The 17,735-nt window shown below is 37.6% G+C and overlaps 1 protein-coding gene across 21 annotated transcripts in view; it reads right to left on the reverse strand.

The window, feature by feature from the left end:
- The window catches only part of SUSD1 (sushi domain containing 1), a 35,076-nt gene that overhangs the window by 4,379 nt on the left and 12,962 nt on the right, over positions 1 to 17,735 (reverse strand). For 7 of the 21 annotated variants that reach the window (XM_032441367.2, XM_015849863.3, XM_085528812.1 and 4 more), the window contains exons 8-14: positions 17,178 to 17,272; positions 15,396 to 15,585; positions 14,438 to 14,532; positions 13,255 to 13,441; positions 5,137 to 5,230; positions 3,817 to 4,072; positions 922 to 961 (exon numbers count right to left, since the gene is read on the reverse strand). In XM_032441367.2, the coding sequence (XP_032297258.1) occupies positions 922 to 961; positions 3,817 to 4,072; positions 5,137 to 5,230; positions 13,255 to 13,441; positions 14,438 to 14,532; positions 15,396 to 15,585; positions 17,178 to 17,272 (957 nt within the window). The other 14 variants (XR_001552183.3, XR_004305592.2, XM_085528813.1 and 11 more) reach the window with 9 other exon arrangements.

The raw sequence follows: 17,735 nt of genomic DNA on the forward strand, positions 1-17,735 counted from the left end.
AAAGTACAGTTGTATCAGCATTATGCCACTTTTTATGATGATTTATCCAACAATGTGTAGGTGTGTCTACATGGGACTTGAAACCCTGCAATTTTAATTTACAGTCCTGCTCTTCACACACATTAAGTAATATCCTTTACAGGATTCAGTGAGACAATAACACTCTCAGGCTCTCCAACGGCAGGAGTAGACTTTTTCATCTTTCCAGAGTTATTTGACATCTCTTGCCATTTTAGACCAGAAACAGAGCTCTCAACCCTACTGAATTCTGACCTTAGCAGAGTTTCTCATAACTACAGGCTGTCTAACTGACATTTTCCCTGTGGCAGCAAATGAAACAGGTCATGAGAGTAAACAGCAACAGGCAGCCTAGAAATAAATATGCAGTTCTCAACAGAAAGCCAGTAGAAATAGCAGCCAGGTGTGTCTTCTACTGAAAAAGGAGCAGGTGCACCAAGAGCCACGCACCATTCCAAAGCACTGTCACTCTCCAGTGTCATTGCATTACTAAGTCTTTCAACTCCAAGGCAGAATTTAGAGTCTGTAGGGGGTCTTAAGTGGCTACTAATAGCTAGAAGATGTTTAACAAAATAAAATAAACCTCTAAGCCAATATAGAACTATTTTAAAAATAGTTACTAAAACTTCAAGTCTCCTGTGCCAATTTATGTAACATTTGTAGGGAATTTCCAGAAAGACTGATGCATAAAAAACAAACAAACAAACAAACAGAAACTGACTTAGAACACTGTCATCTAGTTATTAAGTGCAAAGCAGATTTTCTGACTCTAACCTGCCCAATCATCAAAATCAACTGATTATAAATGGCAAAAGAAAGAATAGCTGCAGCAGTTATTTATTTATGCTGCCAAGAACAGACATGATACCTTCTGCTTTCTCACTGAAGTTAAAATTCACTTACTTTTAATTTGTGCCCATACAGCACAGGACTGTGTTCTTACCTGAAAATGAAAGCATAAAAATCACTGTTTCTTGCAAGAGAAATTTATCATCACTTACACTCTCTGCAAGGGCAGTCACCCACAACATACTGCACGTTTTTACTTTGGGAAGTTGAGATGATTTTTTCCCCTGGCAACAACCCCTACAGCTTCTCCAGAGATTATGAACTATAAAGATGAGATGAGAGACAAAGCTTTGATGGAAGCCTGGCAGTAGTCTTTCAGATCATCATTCTTCCTTCCTTTCTACAGCCTAAGCATGTAAGAGACATCAAAGGACCTTTGAAGCTGCTTGGATATGGATTCAGAATTTATGAAATGCCAAGACGAGGCTGCACATGCTGTATTAACTCTATATCCATGTAGCACAAATACACTGAAATACAGCACTTGTGGTTTCAAATACAACACATCATTCTTTATTTCCACTAAAGCCCCCAAGTTATGACACCTCTGTGGGTAATTTTAAAATATTCTTATACAGTACCTACAGCAGTTAATGTACACAGCAGTTGAAGAAATATTTGTCAAAGGTCTCCTTTTGCAATAGTTTAGTAAGCTTGTTATTTTACTGTAACCTTTGGTACCTGTACAGCTATTTTGTCCAGCAGTTCACACTCATACACTTGCAAACACCAGTTTAATTCTAATAGTTCCATTGTACCATCACTGTGAACTCTGTTTCTGTAGTGCTTCTGCTCATGCTCTCCAGCCACAACTGTCAGACTTTTTTAGAATACATACATAACTTTTGTGTTGGCAAAATACATTTTATGTTGCTCTGGATAACAACATGTTTCTGTGAAACTGAAGGCTATATTTTGAAGTGTTTGCATAAAAGGGCACAAGCATATCTGCGCGCATTATCTTCCTTTCAAGTGCCTGCATGCTGGAGTGCAGCATCTCCATGTTTCTTAAAATATCTTTTTACGTAGAACTTTTTATTTACTTAAGAAGACAAAAGCACTGGCAAAGGAAATCCTCTTGGGGAATGCAGAAAAAAAGACTAAAGGGAGGATATAAAAACTCAAGCAAATGCCAGATTCAGTCAAGCACTCATGCAAGTGCCATCATTTTGAGACATCTGCCTCTGTGACATACTCTGGTTTTATGAAATCCAGCCTTTTCTTAACTGATTGTTTGTTTTTTTTTTTAATTGGGCTATTTCTAGCAGACTTTTCTCAAAGAAGAGGTCATTCTGATTCCAATTTTCAAAAACAAAAACAAAAACCTCCCAGATTTTTACTGAAAATTCCACAAGGTACAGAATATACTATCTTCCTCTTTCACAAGTCTAGTCTTACTTGTTACACACATTGTCTGCTCCAAAAAGCTGATGCTGACTCTGAAGACTGTGCAAAGTTATGGTAAATAAATTAATTTCAGATAGGTTTAAAATCCAAGCACCTTATTTAGTTCTGGACCTTCTCCTTCAGCTTTGGCTCTTTCAACAACACAGAATCCAGAAAGTAACAACTGGACCCTAAAATAGATACCAAATGGGTCTGAGCTATTTAACTACCAGTATCCCTTATGAAGAATGACACCTTCAGGATCAGTGCATAAAACTCTAGGATGCAAAAAAAAAAAAAAAAAAAAAAAAAAAAAAAAAAAAGAGTTCAAAGACTTACTTAGAGAGCCTAAACTTGTACAGATTTGACTAATTAACAATCAGGCTTCACAGAGTAAATTCTGAACAACCAAATTCCAGAATATTTTAAGCCAACTTGTTATTTATGATCCAAATGCCTTTGGATGTCGTTTCTCTACTTTCTGCCTCATGCAGTTAATTAAAAATTTATGATAACCAACAGATTTGTATCAGGATCAGAAGCCACACTGCCTGTGCTACAGAAACTTCTCAGACTATTACGTAAAGTATATAGCACACAGAATATACAGGAATAACACAAATTAAGAGATGTCAGTAACAGCTCTTAAGTTCACTTGTTTTATTTCACTTGGTTTGGGCAGAGGCAGTCACACTTCTTACTGGAAACCGTGTTCAATTACTCAGTTTTGGGAGCAGATTTCCAGAATTGTAGGGAATTATTTACAAGTGACTCACAGATGAGCTTTTGCCTGCTTCCTTCCTTACTTCATGCTTCATTCATGAGGCCCCTGAACTCTTATTTTCACATTATGGGTGGTAGGCCAAGATACAGTTAGGTGTTTTCCTTAGTTGGTGTTTTATTTTTTTACTTTTGACATTCAGGAACTGTGTGCAAGTGGAAAACATGGCATGTGAGAAGAACTACCTACAGAGAAAGAATTTATTGTAAAAAAATGATAAGTTCTTGACCACTAAGGCAGGTAGTGACTGGAAAACCAGTGGCATGACATAATGGGAGGTAAGACACTGAAACATTGAACATACCTTAGAGACATTTTGTTTCTAAATAAAAGAAACAAAGGCTTCCTCAAAGGAGCTGGCTGTTTGGAAGGCAATACACATTACAAAACATATTTTTCCCTTATCACTTGGAGAACTGGCATATAACTTACAGTTCAGTACTGTGAGAATTTTTCATTGCTGAGGAGTGGTTTTTAGATTCTAAGCCTAATCTCTTCCACTAAGTTCTGCCCAAAAGATGCCCCTAGTTACTGAGGGAAGAGATGGCCCTCTGCTTTAAAAACTTCCTATTGTTTGCCTTTTGGCATCCAGAGTTGCTCCAGAATTACAATTACACAAATATCTGCAAGGAGTTACAAGAGCTATTTAAAGAAGCATCAGATTTAAACTAATTCTGTCCGTTAGAATCATAAAAATTTAACAGGAAAGTGACATTTTCCTTTCTTCTCCAGCAACATGTCATTTAATCAGTATAAAGAAAAGTTTACATAACATCCATTACCTTATTCCACTCGCTTATTATTCTCAAAAAAACACAGTATTCTTTTCCCAGCTTTAAAGGAGCATTATAAAACTTTCCGTAGTAATGTCTGTCTCCAAGAGCAACTGACATGTTATCAGCAACATCCTTTGCCCGAAATTCAGCTGCCACATATCCCTTAGCGTCAGTGGTGTTGCTAAAGAAAGTCGCAGTGGCAAAGGACTCACAAACAAAAGTACTTTGCAAACCAAGTGGAAGCACAATCACTTGATAAAGACTGGAGTGGGGAAGGAAAAAAAAAAAAAAAAAAAAAAAAAGTAAGCATTAGCATTCATTTCAGTGCATAAAACATCAGACATTCATTGCATTTTATATTATCTTTCCTACTTTGAGTCCATTAACTGCTTTTAATCATCAGTGCCCAAAGTAAACTCTTCTTGTATGAAATACTTCTCTGTGTGTGTTCAACCTTGCATTTTGAACAAAATGCAATACAGACACAATTTAAAGCTGTGAGGCTTCATGACATGCACAGTAACATTCTGCGTTCATTCATGCTCAGAAGACCACCAAACGGAGTCACTGCAGGTGGCCATTTGCTCCTCCCACCTTTCATACAAGTTCACCTATGAAACAGAACACTTCATTCATAATTACCATGAAACTAAACTTTTTCTGTTTAATGGAAAGGACAGATACCATTTCTAGAAAACTGATAATATCCATCTCTGTTATCTCAAAACAATGTTTAGTTTATAGTATCCAAACATGGGAAGAGTAACTCTTAGAACAGTTACCCTCACTATTTCCCATATTACAAAACTTTCAAGTGTTTTTTGCTTTAATGTAACAGAATTTACAATTACTTTCTTCTTTCACAAACAGCAGTTAGTAAAGTGCAAATCCTTTCTCACCAGAAATACATTTTGGTAGTAATATTTTAGTGAGGAAACATTTCAGAACATGCACAAATACAGACTTTGCTCTCAATTTCCTCTGACTCCTAAAATAAAATAAATATTGGTTGCATTAAGTTGTTCGGAAAACAAAAACAACAGGGGTAGAATTGCTCTTGAGTGCATCAATAAACAGTAAGTGTGATTTCATTGTGTAAAGGGGGGAAAAACACAGTTCACAATTCTCAAAAACAAAATTTTGGTCATGAAATCAAAGAAGGATCTGAAGCTAAGTATTATTTTGCCAGTGGAGGCAACACTGGGAGTTGCAGCTTAACTCTTTACTGGCTGCTAAAAAAGATAATATAAAGCAAACAAAAAGCTCCATTGTGTAATATATGTCTACAGAATGTTGTTTGAGAGGGTAAAGAGTACAGAGACAGACCTGATGGGTCCATTTCGATCTTCTGCTTTCCGGAGTCTGAGCAATGGTGCAGAACCTTTTGCTGCAACAAATTCTATATCTGGGAAGAGGGGATCTAAAAAGCAAGCAAATGACAGAGAGGTTTTAGTGACACTGTAGGCATGAGGGTTCCTAAATACTTATTCCCCAAAACTTCTTCTTCCCACTGAACTTCAAACATCAAAAGATTAAGTCTGCAGACAACAAAAAGAACCTGGTCAAGCTAACACCAGGCAAGTACAAGGACTTGTTCTAATCCCGACTCAGCTGCCTGTAGCAAGGTATATGTGCTATTTGGAAAAACACAGAAATCCCAGAATGATAGCCTGCCCTGAAATGAGAGAGGAAAGACTGGTAGGAAGAAGAAGTATTAATTATTAGACTAAATAAATGTCCAAGAAGAAGTAAAGCATAAATCTCTGGGCACACAACTCATTATGAGAAAGAAGTCTGTATGAATAAAGAAGAATCAATCTGAGCCAAAAGCACTTTGAAGAAGACAACTTCCTTAGTTACTGCACACAGTCAGCTAGCAATGCCATGCCCCTTAAACAGGATTTTGATATGGGTACAGTGCTCTGATTTGTACTAATGGGAATGTGCATCTATGCCAAAACTGAACAAACACTCCTGCTGCCAGTTTCAACAGCAATGATGACAGCTGCACTCTGACAGAGACTGATGCTATGGAAATGGAAATTGCCAGTGTCAGCCTACAAGCGGAAATGAAGAGATCTTCAGTGCATGCAGTTGAGAGAGCAGTGTGTGAAGCTTCTTTAGTACCTACCCTGGAAGTCTGAAAGAATTAGCATGGATATTTACAGGTACAGCTGTGCTGTTTGAAAACTGGTCCATCAATCCTCTGATGTGGTATCTGACTGAAGAGTAATAAATGCAGTGTTTATTTGCAGGAAAACAGTACCTCTGGGAAAAGAATCAACATCATGGAGGCAAACAAAGTCACTGCAGATGTGCAGAAGGAAAGTCATTTCAGGAAAATCCTTACTGAGATATGTGGATTCTTCAAGCAACTGGAATAGAGGCACGTGCACACATATGTTAACATGCAAGTAAATCACCAGCATAGCTGGCATCAGCACAGATGGTAGAAAATCTGTAAAGTGGGTTAAGAACTGGTAAATGGGGAGCTAGAAAAAGCAACATGTTGAAAGCACTTGAATTCAGGAAGGTCATTATACTTCTTCCAAGATTAAAGAAATCAAGAACTAAGTCATGCGGTAAACAATCATGGTAAAAAATCATGGTGTGTAGAGATGAATTTTAGGCTCAACGAATGCTAGACAGTGTAAAACTAAAGTAGCATGGAGATGTTACAGAAGAATTGTACAACCCTGAGAGTTGTTGTTCAGAAGAAAAGAGGTGGTGCAATAGCATAACATGCAAGGTGATATGGGACAACTAGCATGTTTTGTGGTGTATTTTCCTGTATTTTTTAAGTTCACTTGAGTAGTAGTAGGAGCACGCTAGTACAACTCAGAATGAGCATTAGTCATTAGAATTGTAATGGAAAAAAATAAGCAGGAAGAGATATCTCTAAAAAGCATCAAGTTCTCTGTGACACTAGGGTCATAGAATCATCATAAAATTACCCAGGTTGGAAAAGACCTTGAAGATCATCAAGTCCAACCAAAGCCTAACCATAGTACCCTAACTCTAACAACCCTCTGCTAAATCATATCCCTGAGCACCACATCCAGACAGCTCTTTAACACATCCAGGGACAGCGACTCAACCACCTCCCTGGGGAACCTATTCCAGTACTTAACTACCCTTTCTGTAAAGAAGTGTTTCCTAACACCCAACATCCCAAATCCAAAAGGCCAGTTGGAAGGAAGGCCACTTAGTGCAACTCCCCTGCAATGCATAGGCACATGCACAGTTAGATCATGTTGCCCAGGGCCTGATCCAGCCTCACCTTGAAAGTCTCCAGGCATGGGGCATCAACCACATCACTGGGCAACCTCTTCCAGTGCCTCACCACCCTCACTGTAAAAGATTTTTTTCCTTGTATCCAATCTAAATCTACCATCCCTGAGCTTGAAATTATTTCCCCTTGTTCTATCACCACAGACCCTGCTGAAGAGTCCATTCCCCTCTTCTTCCCTTTCTTTCCCTTTAGATACTGACAGGTCTCTGTCAGGTCACCTTGCAGCCTCCAGGCTGAGCAGCCCCAGCTCTTGGAATGGTTTGTGTTGTTTTCAAACAAGCAGAGCAAAGGGGAGCAGAGGGCAAAACCCACTGCCGGCTCAGTTCACGAAAGTTATATTTTCCAGAATTTGACAGGAAAAATGCAAGATACGTAAACAAACAGCCACCCACCCCTGACAGCCCTAGTACAGGAGCAAAAGGGAACAAAATGTATGTACCACACTAGCTTTAAAGCTCAGCATCTTTTCCATTTTTAGTTGCTGGTAAGAAATACAAATTGTCAAGCACAAGACAACCTGCCTGCTTTGATAAGAACAGGAAACAGCTTGCAACAATGCAAAGTAATGATAATAAGGACACGTGAAAGGAATGGATTTCATTTTTGCTTCAGTAATCAGAAAGGAAACTCTGAGGGAGTTATTCCACATACAGTATTTGGCAACTAGAAGCACTTAAAGCGTCTTTCCAGAAATTCAATTTGCACATAAATAAATAGATAGATAGATGTCTGTTCTAAAGCCATCATAATGTTATGATTTTAAAATCTGCTTAAAAAATACTGAAAGAATGTTAGCTAGAATAGCTAGGGGGAGAAGAGGAACAGCACTGATGGATGAATACTGATGGTAGATTGTGAGAATAAAGCAAGACTCACAGATGTGTTCAGGTGCCATTGGCAACTAACTTTTGTGTAGGCATTCACTGTGTTATAAGTTGGTTTTAGCTCTCCACCAATCCACCAAGAAATTAGTATCCAAAAGATACTAATTTCTGTATCAGTGCCAAGAAGATGCAATAGAACTTAGCAAGAAATATTAGCACATCCAAAGGCAATCCCACTCGAGTACTTGCCCAAGCATTAGTAACCCAGGACTGCTATGACATTTCATTGTCATGCTCATTGTCCACAATAAGGATCGACCTGCTGAGCCTCCCTTTGAACACAAAGCCAGGCTCCAGGAAAGAAGTGCACCTGCTTTTCAAGTACCACTGCAAAATACAGGAAAACAGCACATGCCTCAAAGCTGGAGTGAAAACCTTTCATATTGTAATCATATTCTTCAGAAAATGCTGGAAGCATTAATAATCATGAAAAAAGTCATAATGGAACAGGTATATTTTTTTCTTTAATCTTGGAAATGTACTACTTGATAGATATGACTTTTGCCAGCACTATTTATTGCTAAAGCCCAAGAACGCAATTGCAAACTGCTGTAGTACGAAGGTATTTTATGAAATCTTCCAGATGTGGTAACAGGAATATTTAATACCTTTCCTGCCACCTGATTTTATGTGCAACTCTGAAGCTGTAACTCTAGGACAGCACTGTGCTGCTTACTTTAGGATATATAACATCAGCAAAGTGGAAGCATAGGCTTGTCAGATACACAGATATGTCAAAAATGGATGCACAGATTCATCTCTATCCCACTTCAAATAGCATTAGAGATAAAACCTATTAAATCAGATAACTTGTATCTTATTGAGCAACCTTTGTTCAGGGACAGTATAGCACTTTTAATGCTACCCTTTATTATTTTGTGTACTGATACAGCTTTAAGAATAAAAATGGAACTAGATCACAAATTTAAAAAACAGTTGGTAGCTCTTCTCAAGCTTGGGGAAATCAAATGGGAGACTTCTCTTTTGCTTTATTGTGATTTTGTGTTGGTTTTGTTTGTTTGATGGTTAAATGGTCATTCCAGGGCTTTATACCCAATAAAGTATTTCACTGAATTTTAAAACAAGGTAGTCAAAAAAGCTGCTGTAAAACATACACAAAAAGTAAGGTAGAAGCATTGATGCAGTAGAACAGATTTTGTTTTTTTACTATTTGCATTACTGTCTGAAGAGAAACTAAGTTTACGCATTTCAGTAAAACAGCTTTAACAAAGAGGAAAGATTTTTACTTTGGAGAAAAACTTTATTAGCAGAGGAAAAGGAAAAAGGAGAAACAATGACTTAAGTCTCCTTTAAAATACTGTTTCCTAAAAATGGAAATATACCAGGGTGTGTGTATGTGTGTACAAAATCACAGCTGAAAAGGCTTTAAGATCTACCTTACTCCACAGGGCAGCCTATTCTTATTTTGCTTCTTTCCTTTTTGCATCTCATCCATTTTACTCAGTGTCAATGAAGGTAACTGGTTAAGAAAAATAACAGTGGATGCAGGTGTATCGCTACAAATCTGCAAAGAATGATGAGCACCTAAAGCAATATTAAAGACCTTCCATCTTCCAGATGGAAGATACTAGAGCAAGTGTTTCGGTGAGCATATAAAGCACAGGCTATAAAGCACACTGATATCAAGTGTCCTGTGAACAGTGATATTGGTGATGAGAATGACTGTCATTTCATAGATCTTTGTGAATAAATAAATAAATAAATCTTTTTATTAAGGAAATCATAAAAAAAATACCGAGAAGTAGGATTTTTATGAACTTAAATATGCATTTGAATGATCTTTGCATAAATACAAAGTGTACACATGAAATTTATATATAGACATTTACAGGACCAGTGTCTAATTCCCTCCTTACAAAAGAACAATTTTCATGCACAGGTTTTATTCACTCCCCATTTCTCAGGAGGTCTTTAATGTGCTGTGAGAGTATGAGTTGTCATACCACTACAGCTCCAACAGTCATTCCATTTCCTCACTGAAAGGAGATCTGACTTTTCCCTCCCTTTCTCTAGATGTCAAAAAACTCCATCTATGAAAGAAAGTGTAAATATTTTCCATCATATCACAGAGCATAAAAACAATGCATCTTTTATATGTGTGTATATATGGCGCACTCACACATCAGACTTCCCCACATGTACTCTAGTAGAACTGTAGAATCATTTATTTTGGAAAAGACCTTTAAAAGTGATCAAGCCCAATGAAGAACATCTTCCACCTACTAAGTCCAAAGAAGAGGATTCTAGGTGACTATACTCAGTCTGTGATAAAATTCTCTCTTTTAATTCAAATCTTTTCCTCAACTCCCTCCTTATGAGTCTACTTTCCAATGTACATATTCATATGAAGTGTGAGAGGACATACATTCAGGAGTCTGTAGACTGCATGTATATCCTGGAGTAAAAACAAAAACAGCAGCTTTTGAGAAACACGAGAACTACTTCAGCTTTCTGAGATACTCAGGGCATAAGCCAAACCTGTCCAAAGCCACTGGAAAGTGCATGTACAAATACGTACAGAATGGTAAGAAGTGGGAAAAGTAAGCATACTACTTACTCCAAATACGACTGATTCAGTGCAAAATTTGCAAGGGGGAAAGAGTAATGAGACCTATTATAAACCGTTTTACAAGAAGGAAATGAAGGTCTTTTCCATTCAGAAACTCGGGCATATTCATATAACTCAGATTATTCCTAGTGCCCAGAAAGTTCCGACTTACAAGTATGAAGTCTTAGATCACAGTGATAAGGTTTAAACCACAGAAAACTCGACAGATACTATAAATAATAAGGTACTAACATCCCAAAGACTAAAATTTTGTCATGTGGTCCTTAAGAATCTATCCCAAAAGAAATATCAGCATTATTTTCATGTCACAAATGAATTACTTACTATTATTTAGACTATTAGAAGAGAAAGCACACACAACAAATTTGTTTATTATTCTGTTTTTCAAACTCTTGGAAGTGGTCATAAAACACTGTCTGCTTAAATTCATATGTGAAAGCAAGTAATAAAATTAACAAGGGCTTGTCTAAGCATGCCTCCATAAATAAACTACAAAATGGAAGAACAACCAAGCCGGATGTAATTAGAATAACTCTGACAGAAACTATAAAATATAAAGTACTCTCATAACACACATTCCTTCTCTTTCTTGGAAAAAGACAAGAGCTCCTCCTTGATTAAAAGACAGTCTTGCTACCATCATTTCACACCTACAATGTAATCGCTGGCAAACCACTTCATAATTGACTTAATTTTCTATCTTGAGTAGACAAATGTTGAGAGCTCATCTAAAATAAGACATAAAAGACTATGCGAGATGCCTGTTACTGGAAATATGAAAGGAGCAGGACTTCAACAGTCCATGAAGCATTTGGTAGACTATATTTACCATCCACAAGATGATAGGCAAAAACAACTATGTGCTCAGTACAGAACTATTTTAAAAGGGTGATTCTTGCCAGGAATTGAAGCAGGCTTTTGAGTTCCAAATTCTTGTGCGTGGTTTTTTGTTTGTTTGTTTGTTTGTTTCTTTTAATTTCTTTACAAATTCTGTGGATACAAAACATACTCATTCAGGATATATGAGCTGGAAGCAAATTTCTCAGCAGGCATTTACAAGTCTTTTGTATTTGTGTTTTGTATTTTGCAACACTCTGAATACTTTACATGCATTGTTGGGAAACTGAACCTGATTATCCAGCCATCTGGGACATGGCTCTTGACAGTTCTTGAAACTACACAGGTTCAATTTCCCAAACTCCTAAAATGTGAGAAACATCCTCTTGAGAAGCCAGGGAGAAGCCATCCACACATACCAGATTGTGGATTTGCCCCCATCTGGGAAGCAGACCAACTGAACGTGCATTTGTTAACAGATGCTATATGAAATCTTAGACAATAAATGAGATTGCTTCCAATAAATTAACAGTTAAACATCTGTGTGTGTCTCAGCTTCTTTAGAGCCTCTGTTTTTAAGACATATCTTACTTTTATACAATACTGTTTAGCCAGAAAAAAAGCCAGAGTCAGACAACACTTCTCAAAGTTAAGCTGGCAGAAAAACTGAGATCATTCCACCCACCACAGAAACATAACCATCTGGTTTGACAACATGCATTATTACAAAATAGCTGGACAAATGAAGAAGCAAATTACATACCTACTCTAAAATTATAAATAATTATGTAAATTAAGTTGTTTGTAAGCTAATACAATTCTCCAAATAGAAAGCAGGGAAGTCAAAGAGATACCGCCAGGATAATTATATAAGCTGTTTCCTTTTCACCTTAGATTAGCTGAAATAGCATAAAACATAACATCTTATTTAGATTCTCCTTACTTGGTGAATTTTGCAGCATATAAAGGCTTCTTGGCACGGTAGTTTTGTGAGGCATATTTTGGATATAGATTCCTAATTGCAGAGGAATTTCTACTTTCTATTGCTCACTGAAAGAAGTTAACTACCAGATATAAAAACATCCTGTGTGGCAAGATCTCCCTTCAGAATGGAAATGACCTAACTTTTATGAGATGATTGCTTCTGTCTGGGGCTATGCAAGTACATTTGCTAAGCAGTGATTCAAAGGAGAAGGAAAGATGCCAGCTGACAAATCACTAATACCACTTCATACAACATCTACTGCAAAGTGTTCTCTTGAGCTCTTCTGGGTAAGTGATCCAACAGAGTTTCAGAACTATGAGGACACAGTAAACACTTTGCCTTTACTCTGAGTGCATATTTCTTCAGCCAACCCAACTGTAAGACAGGTAATTAGTTTTCATAAAGCTACATGATTCTGATTTTATGATTCTGTGATACATTTACTTATGTACACTACTTTTGAATCACAGCAAAGTCACTGGCAAACCATGCTAACAGTCCCAGTCACTGTATACCCTAACCTGTTCCTTCAGAAAACAAGAGACACTCTGCCTTTTGTGAAGCTTAAAAAAAAAAAAAAAAAAAAAAAAAAAAAAAAAGATTTACTTTTAAAAACCTTGTAGGAATATAAATTTATATCAACTATCAACCTCTAGCTCCTCATTTGCACTCAAAAGAGGACCAGTTCCATCTAGTGGCTGAATAGAGTCATGTGCTCCCGGAGAGTTTCACCTATTTCAAGCATGGAAAGAGACAGCCCACCATTCAACATGGAGATGAACCAGGCTGTATCACCTGAGTCTCTTGTACCTAATCGATCCTTTTGAAAACACAAAAAATAATTGGCAGGACCTACCTGTGATTTGCGTTGTTATGGAAACCACCAGTGAAAAATTCAAAGCTACCATGGATATATTAACAGAGTAATTGGTGCCTGGCTGCAAATCGAAACAAACTTCAGGAGCCTGCTTGCGTGTGGTGAGGTTGAAGGTCATTTCATGAAAGAACTCCTTCTGATACCAACGCCGGCCTTGCACATGAAACTGTAACCAAACAATCACAGCATGCAAATTGGACTGTTAATATATTACTTACATTTGTTCATGTCACTCTTATTTAGAAGGAATGGCACAAAAACATATCACTGAATAGAGTGCCAAAATTGCTGGCACTGACAGTTGTTCCTATGTGTAGAAAATATGACAAGTGCAGTCTTTCTGTTGATCATCTCTGACACTGTGATAGTGCTTCCACTTCTCATCCTAGTCTGTCTTTCCTATTTTCTACCTGAACCATAACTTCCCCCAAGTCTCTCTTGTCTCCTAACATACAGGCTTCTAGTAATGGTGCACTTCCAATGCACTATATTTTCACGGTGCACAGTGATGTGTTACAAAAGTAAGTTCACATGCATACATGCATGGTTTAGCAAGGAGGAATAAGTGAAAATCTAGCAACTTTAACCTATGCCAAAATGCCAAGTGCCCTCCAGAATGTTCCGATAAACAGCTATGGCTCCAGGAAAACTTACAGACCCATTGTTCTAATTTCAGCTGGATTTTTGGTGTGGTTATTTTCTTGTTGAAGTCATAAATGATTGTGAAGTTTTTAACTTAAGTCTTTTCCTGATCCTTCAATAAATCAAAACTGAACTGCTTGATTTATTTTGTTCCTGCTGATAGTCTTTTAAATGGATCTTATGCCTGTGGATAATCAATGAGCACCACCTAAAACATGGAGGTGTGAGACAAAAACAGGTGGTCAGAGTCCTTGTAGAGGCAGTTCACAAAGAAAAGCCTTGTTGGACAAAAGGAAATGAGTAGGGACATCACAAGGCAGAATGTACTGCCTGGAATGGGAACAGCCTTGTCTGGGGCTGGAGTGTGACAAGGTTGCTATGAAGCATACTCCCTGGCTTTTTTATGAGAGACAGCAACAGAACAAGGAACAAGTGACAAGGTTATTCACATTTGATTGACATACACTTTTTCTTAGAGAGGTAAAAGAGTCTTAGATTCAAATTACAGATTATTACTTACTAAGTATCTGTCTTCCATATCAGCTCCCCTTACATTTCTCCGCCATTTCAAGCAGGTATCATTAAAAATTAACACGTTATTGAAGGCTTCCTTTACTGTAGAAACAATAATAATAGAGAGAAACTTATCACAGTAACTTCACATTCCTCAACAATTTGAATGCACGCAGATAAAATAAAGAAGGATCCACTTCTAATAGTTTTCTGAGTACGAAGGGAGGGTGTAATGACAAAGATCCAGTGGTTCAGAGATTCTGATGAAAATAAAGTTATCAAGGAATCATTTGTGACAGCTGCTGCCCTTCAGGAAAAAAACTTTTAAGAAAAAAAAAAACAAAAACCAAAAACCAAATATTTCAAAGACATTCATTTCTCAAGGTCTGTCCCCTTAAAACTAAAATATCAGAAGGCAAACTTCACATTACCATGACCAAAATATTACAGAACCCTGCAGTTAGAACATGCCTTTCGCGGTTACTGAAAAGCTGCCAGAACATTGCTCATCAGCACTAACCATAAGGACATTATCTGTAATGCTCACGTCACTTAGATCAGTATCACACAGCTCTACCACAGCGAACTCTCCCACAGACCTGGTTATAAAGACAAGGAATGGAAAATAGTAAGCACCATGCCATGGGCTGATATCCTTGCATGTAACCAGCAATGCCACTGTACCAATCCTGCTAAAAGCAAAAGACAAATTCTGTAAAAGCACGTTTCCCATTTTTTCTGAAGGGCACTTACTGTCACAGCTCTGGGTACAGATTCAGTGGCTACAGTGAGGAGAAAGAAAAGCACCTGCAGAAAAAGATGGTGATGAAGGTGGCTGCACTTCTGTAGTGAACAGCAATAAGGACCTTGTCTAGCAAAAAACTGTTAACATCTCTGCAAGGATCCAACAGTTAACTCTGCACCAGAGAAAATTCTTCTACAAGCACAGGGAACACAAAACTTACCCTTTGTTTGAACTGCTGCTGTAACTGAAACAGGTACGTTTGTGGAAGAGATGGTAGTAATATTCACCACGTAGTTACTGCCAGAGTTGAGGTCTAAACACACCTCTGGATTATCTTCACTCATAGTGATGTTAAGTATCACCTCTTCTGAGAATGCCTTTTCGTCCCATCGTCGGCCAAGAATATGAAACTGTCGAAGGGTTGACAAAAATAATTTTGCAGAAGGTTGTGTCTCTCCAAAATTCAGAACACCAGTTCAAACAAGTCTAGAGAATCCAGGTGTCACCCATTTTAGAATATCAGTTCAGTTGAAAAAGCAGGCCTGTAACCAGCTACTTCGATGCAGTCAGATGGCTCAGCTACTAAATTAGACTTTTAATTTCTTCTGGTTGTTAAAACAAATAATACATTTTGCTTATTTCTACTACAAATAAAATAAGTCTTTAACACAGATTCAAAAACCACAACCAACACAAAAACTGAGCTTTAAGGAAATGCTCCTTGTGTACAGCATGCATGGAACAAGTCACTGCTTTCTGTTTTTTCCTTAGATCTTCACCCTTGCCCTGCAGAAGCAGCATTAAGGCTACATAACAGCAAAAGACAACATTTCTGCTGACCTTCCCAGCACTGTGAAGTAGACATCTGATATTCGTTTGAGGTGAAGGGATAGAATAAGCTTATCTAGTTAAGCTGAAGGCAGTTCAGTCCAGACAGTGTTTGGAACTTTACTGCATCTATGTGTGGTGTCCTCAGTTCTGACTACTCTGAAGTGTCTTGCTGAGGACTGATTCCAGGCAGCAGCAAATACACAGATCACATTACCTTAGAGATCCACAGCTTGCCAGGTACCACAGGTACAATGAAAAACATTGGCTTCGAATGTGGTACTATCAAGATAATTTGGAACTTGTTTTTTTCCATCTCAGTGGTGCTCAATAAAAGCACTCAAACTAAAATAGCATTGGTTTATAATGCAGTAGGGGAAAGTCAGGTTGTTGGTTTATAATGCAGTAGGGGAAAGTCAGGTTGTTTTCCAAAATTATCACCCTACCTTGAAATGCTTTTCCACATTAATTTCCCCATCCTTTTCCATTTTTCCATATTTGGACATGCTCAAAAAATGACCCCTCCTGAGCTGTTTTTATTCCTAAACATGAGAATTCTTGTTGCATTGTTTGGGATTTGAATAATTACTGATGGAACGACTTGTTTCTAAGAATTTATATTTTAACTTGTAGGTTTACAGATGGCACACAATAGTAATTACAAAGGCTGCTTTCAATTTCCAAGAAAAACAGTTATAAAATATTATTCTAATGATAAGGAGGTTGAATCTCTTGAGCAAGGCACAGTATATTTAACTTCCTTGTATTTCAAGGTAACATCCCATGTCTACAAGCGATATGCTGCTTGCTTGAAACACTTACAACACAGATAGGGACAGAGAGCAAACTGTGCAGTGTTTTCTTTGTCAATCCTCTGCAATGGAATTTCACTAAAACATGAACTTGCACTGAAAAGCTTCCCGTAGTTTCAAGAAGGCATAAAGATGCTTTACAGGAATTGAATCTAGCAGCTTTTAAGCCTTCCTACTAACATTAGGATAGGTATATGTTTCTTTCCTAGAACAGTCACACTCAGGTTCCTGTGTGGCTCACGGGGAAGAGTGAGCCAAAAATTAACCATACAAGCAAAACCCACAGAAATGATCTTCAGTAATGACTCACCGAAAGTAACTAGAACAAGGCTTCTCTTAGCCTCAAACGCTGCCTTACTTACTGTGTAAGTTTTCTGCACTCCCAGTCTTCCAGTTTTCATTTGCCACTTCAGACAAGTCTCATTGAATACGGTCAAATTACTGAATAGTTCCTCTTCTGTGAGAACAAAAAACAGATAAAGAACAAAAACAGCTATTATTTCTCACATAGACCTTGATATGTTTGGAGCAACTGTTTATTTCTGCACTTCCCCAGTTTCTTTCACAAAGGGTAAATAAAACAAAGCAGGCAGAAACTGGGTGGCAAGATTTGCCTTAACTGTGGTGGCTCTTAAAATCAAAATACAAGGTTAAATGAAAAAGCACATTCTGATCTAATGGCTGTAAAGTCCTTAAACACAGAGCCACCATCATATAAAAGTGCCATGAATAATGAAAACAAAACATGAATAATGAAAACAAAAAGTCATTCAACCTATCAGACTTCAGGGTGACCAGACAAAAGAACAACCAAGTAGAGAGATTCTGCTCTGCTTTGGTTGCTTCTCTTGGTCATAATATACTGCACTCATATCATCAGCATGTACTCCTGGCCAGATACATCCATTAACTTGTGCTTA

This window comes from Coturnix japonica, chromosome Z (genome assembly GCF_054131305.1).
Source record: "Coturnix japonica strain WE chromosome Z, WE-NBRP24, whole genome shotgun sequence".
Taxonomy (NCBI): Eukaryota; Metazoa; Chordata; class Aves; order Galliformes; family Phasianidae; genus Coturnix; species Coturnix japonica.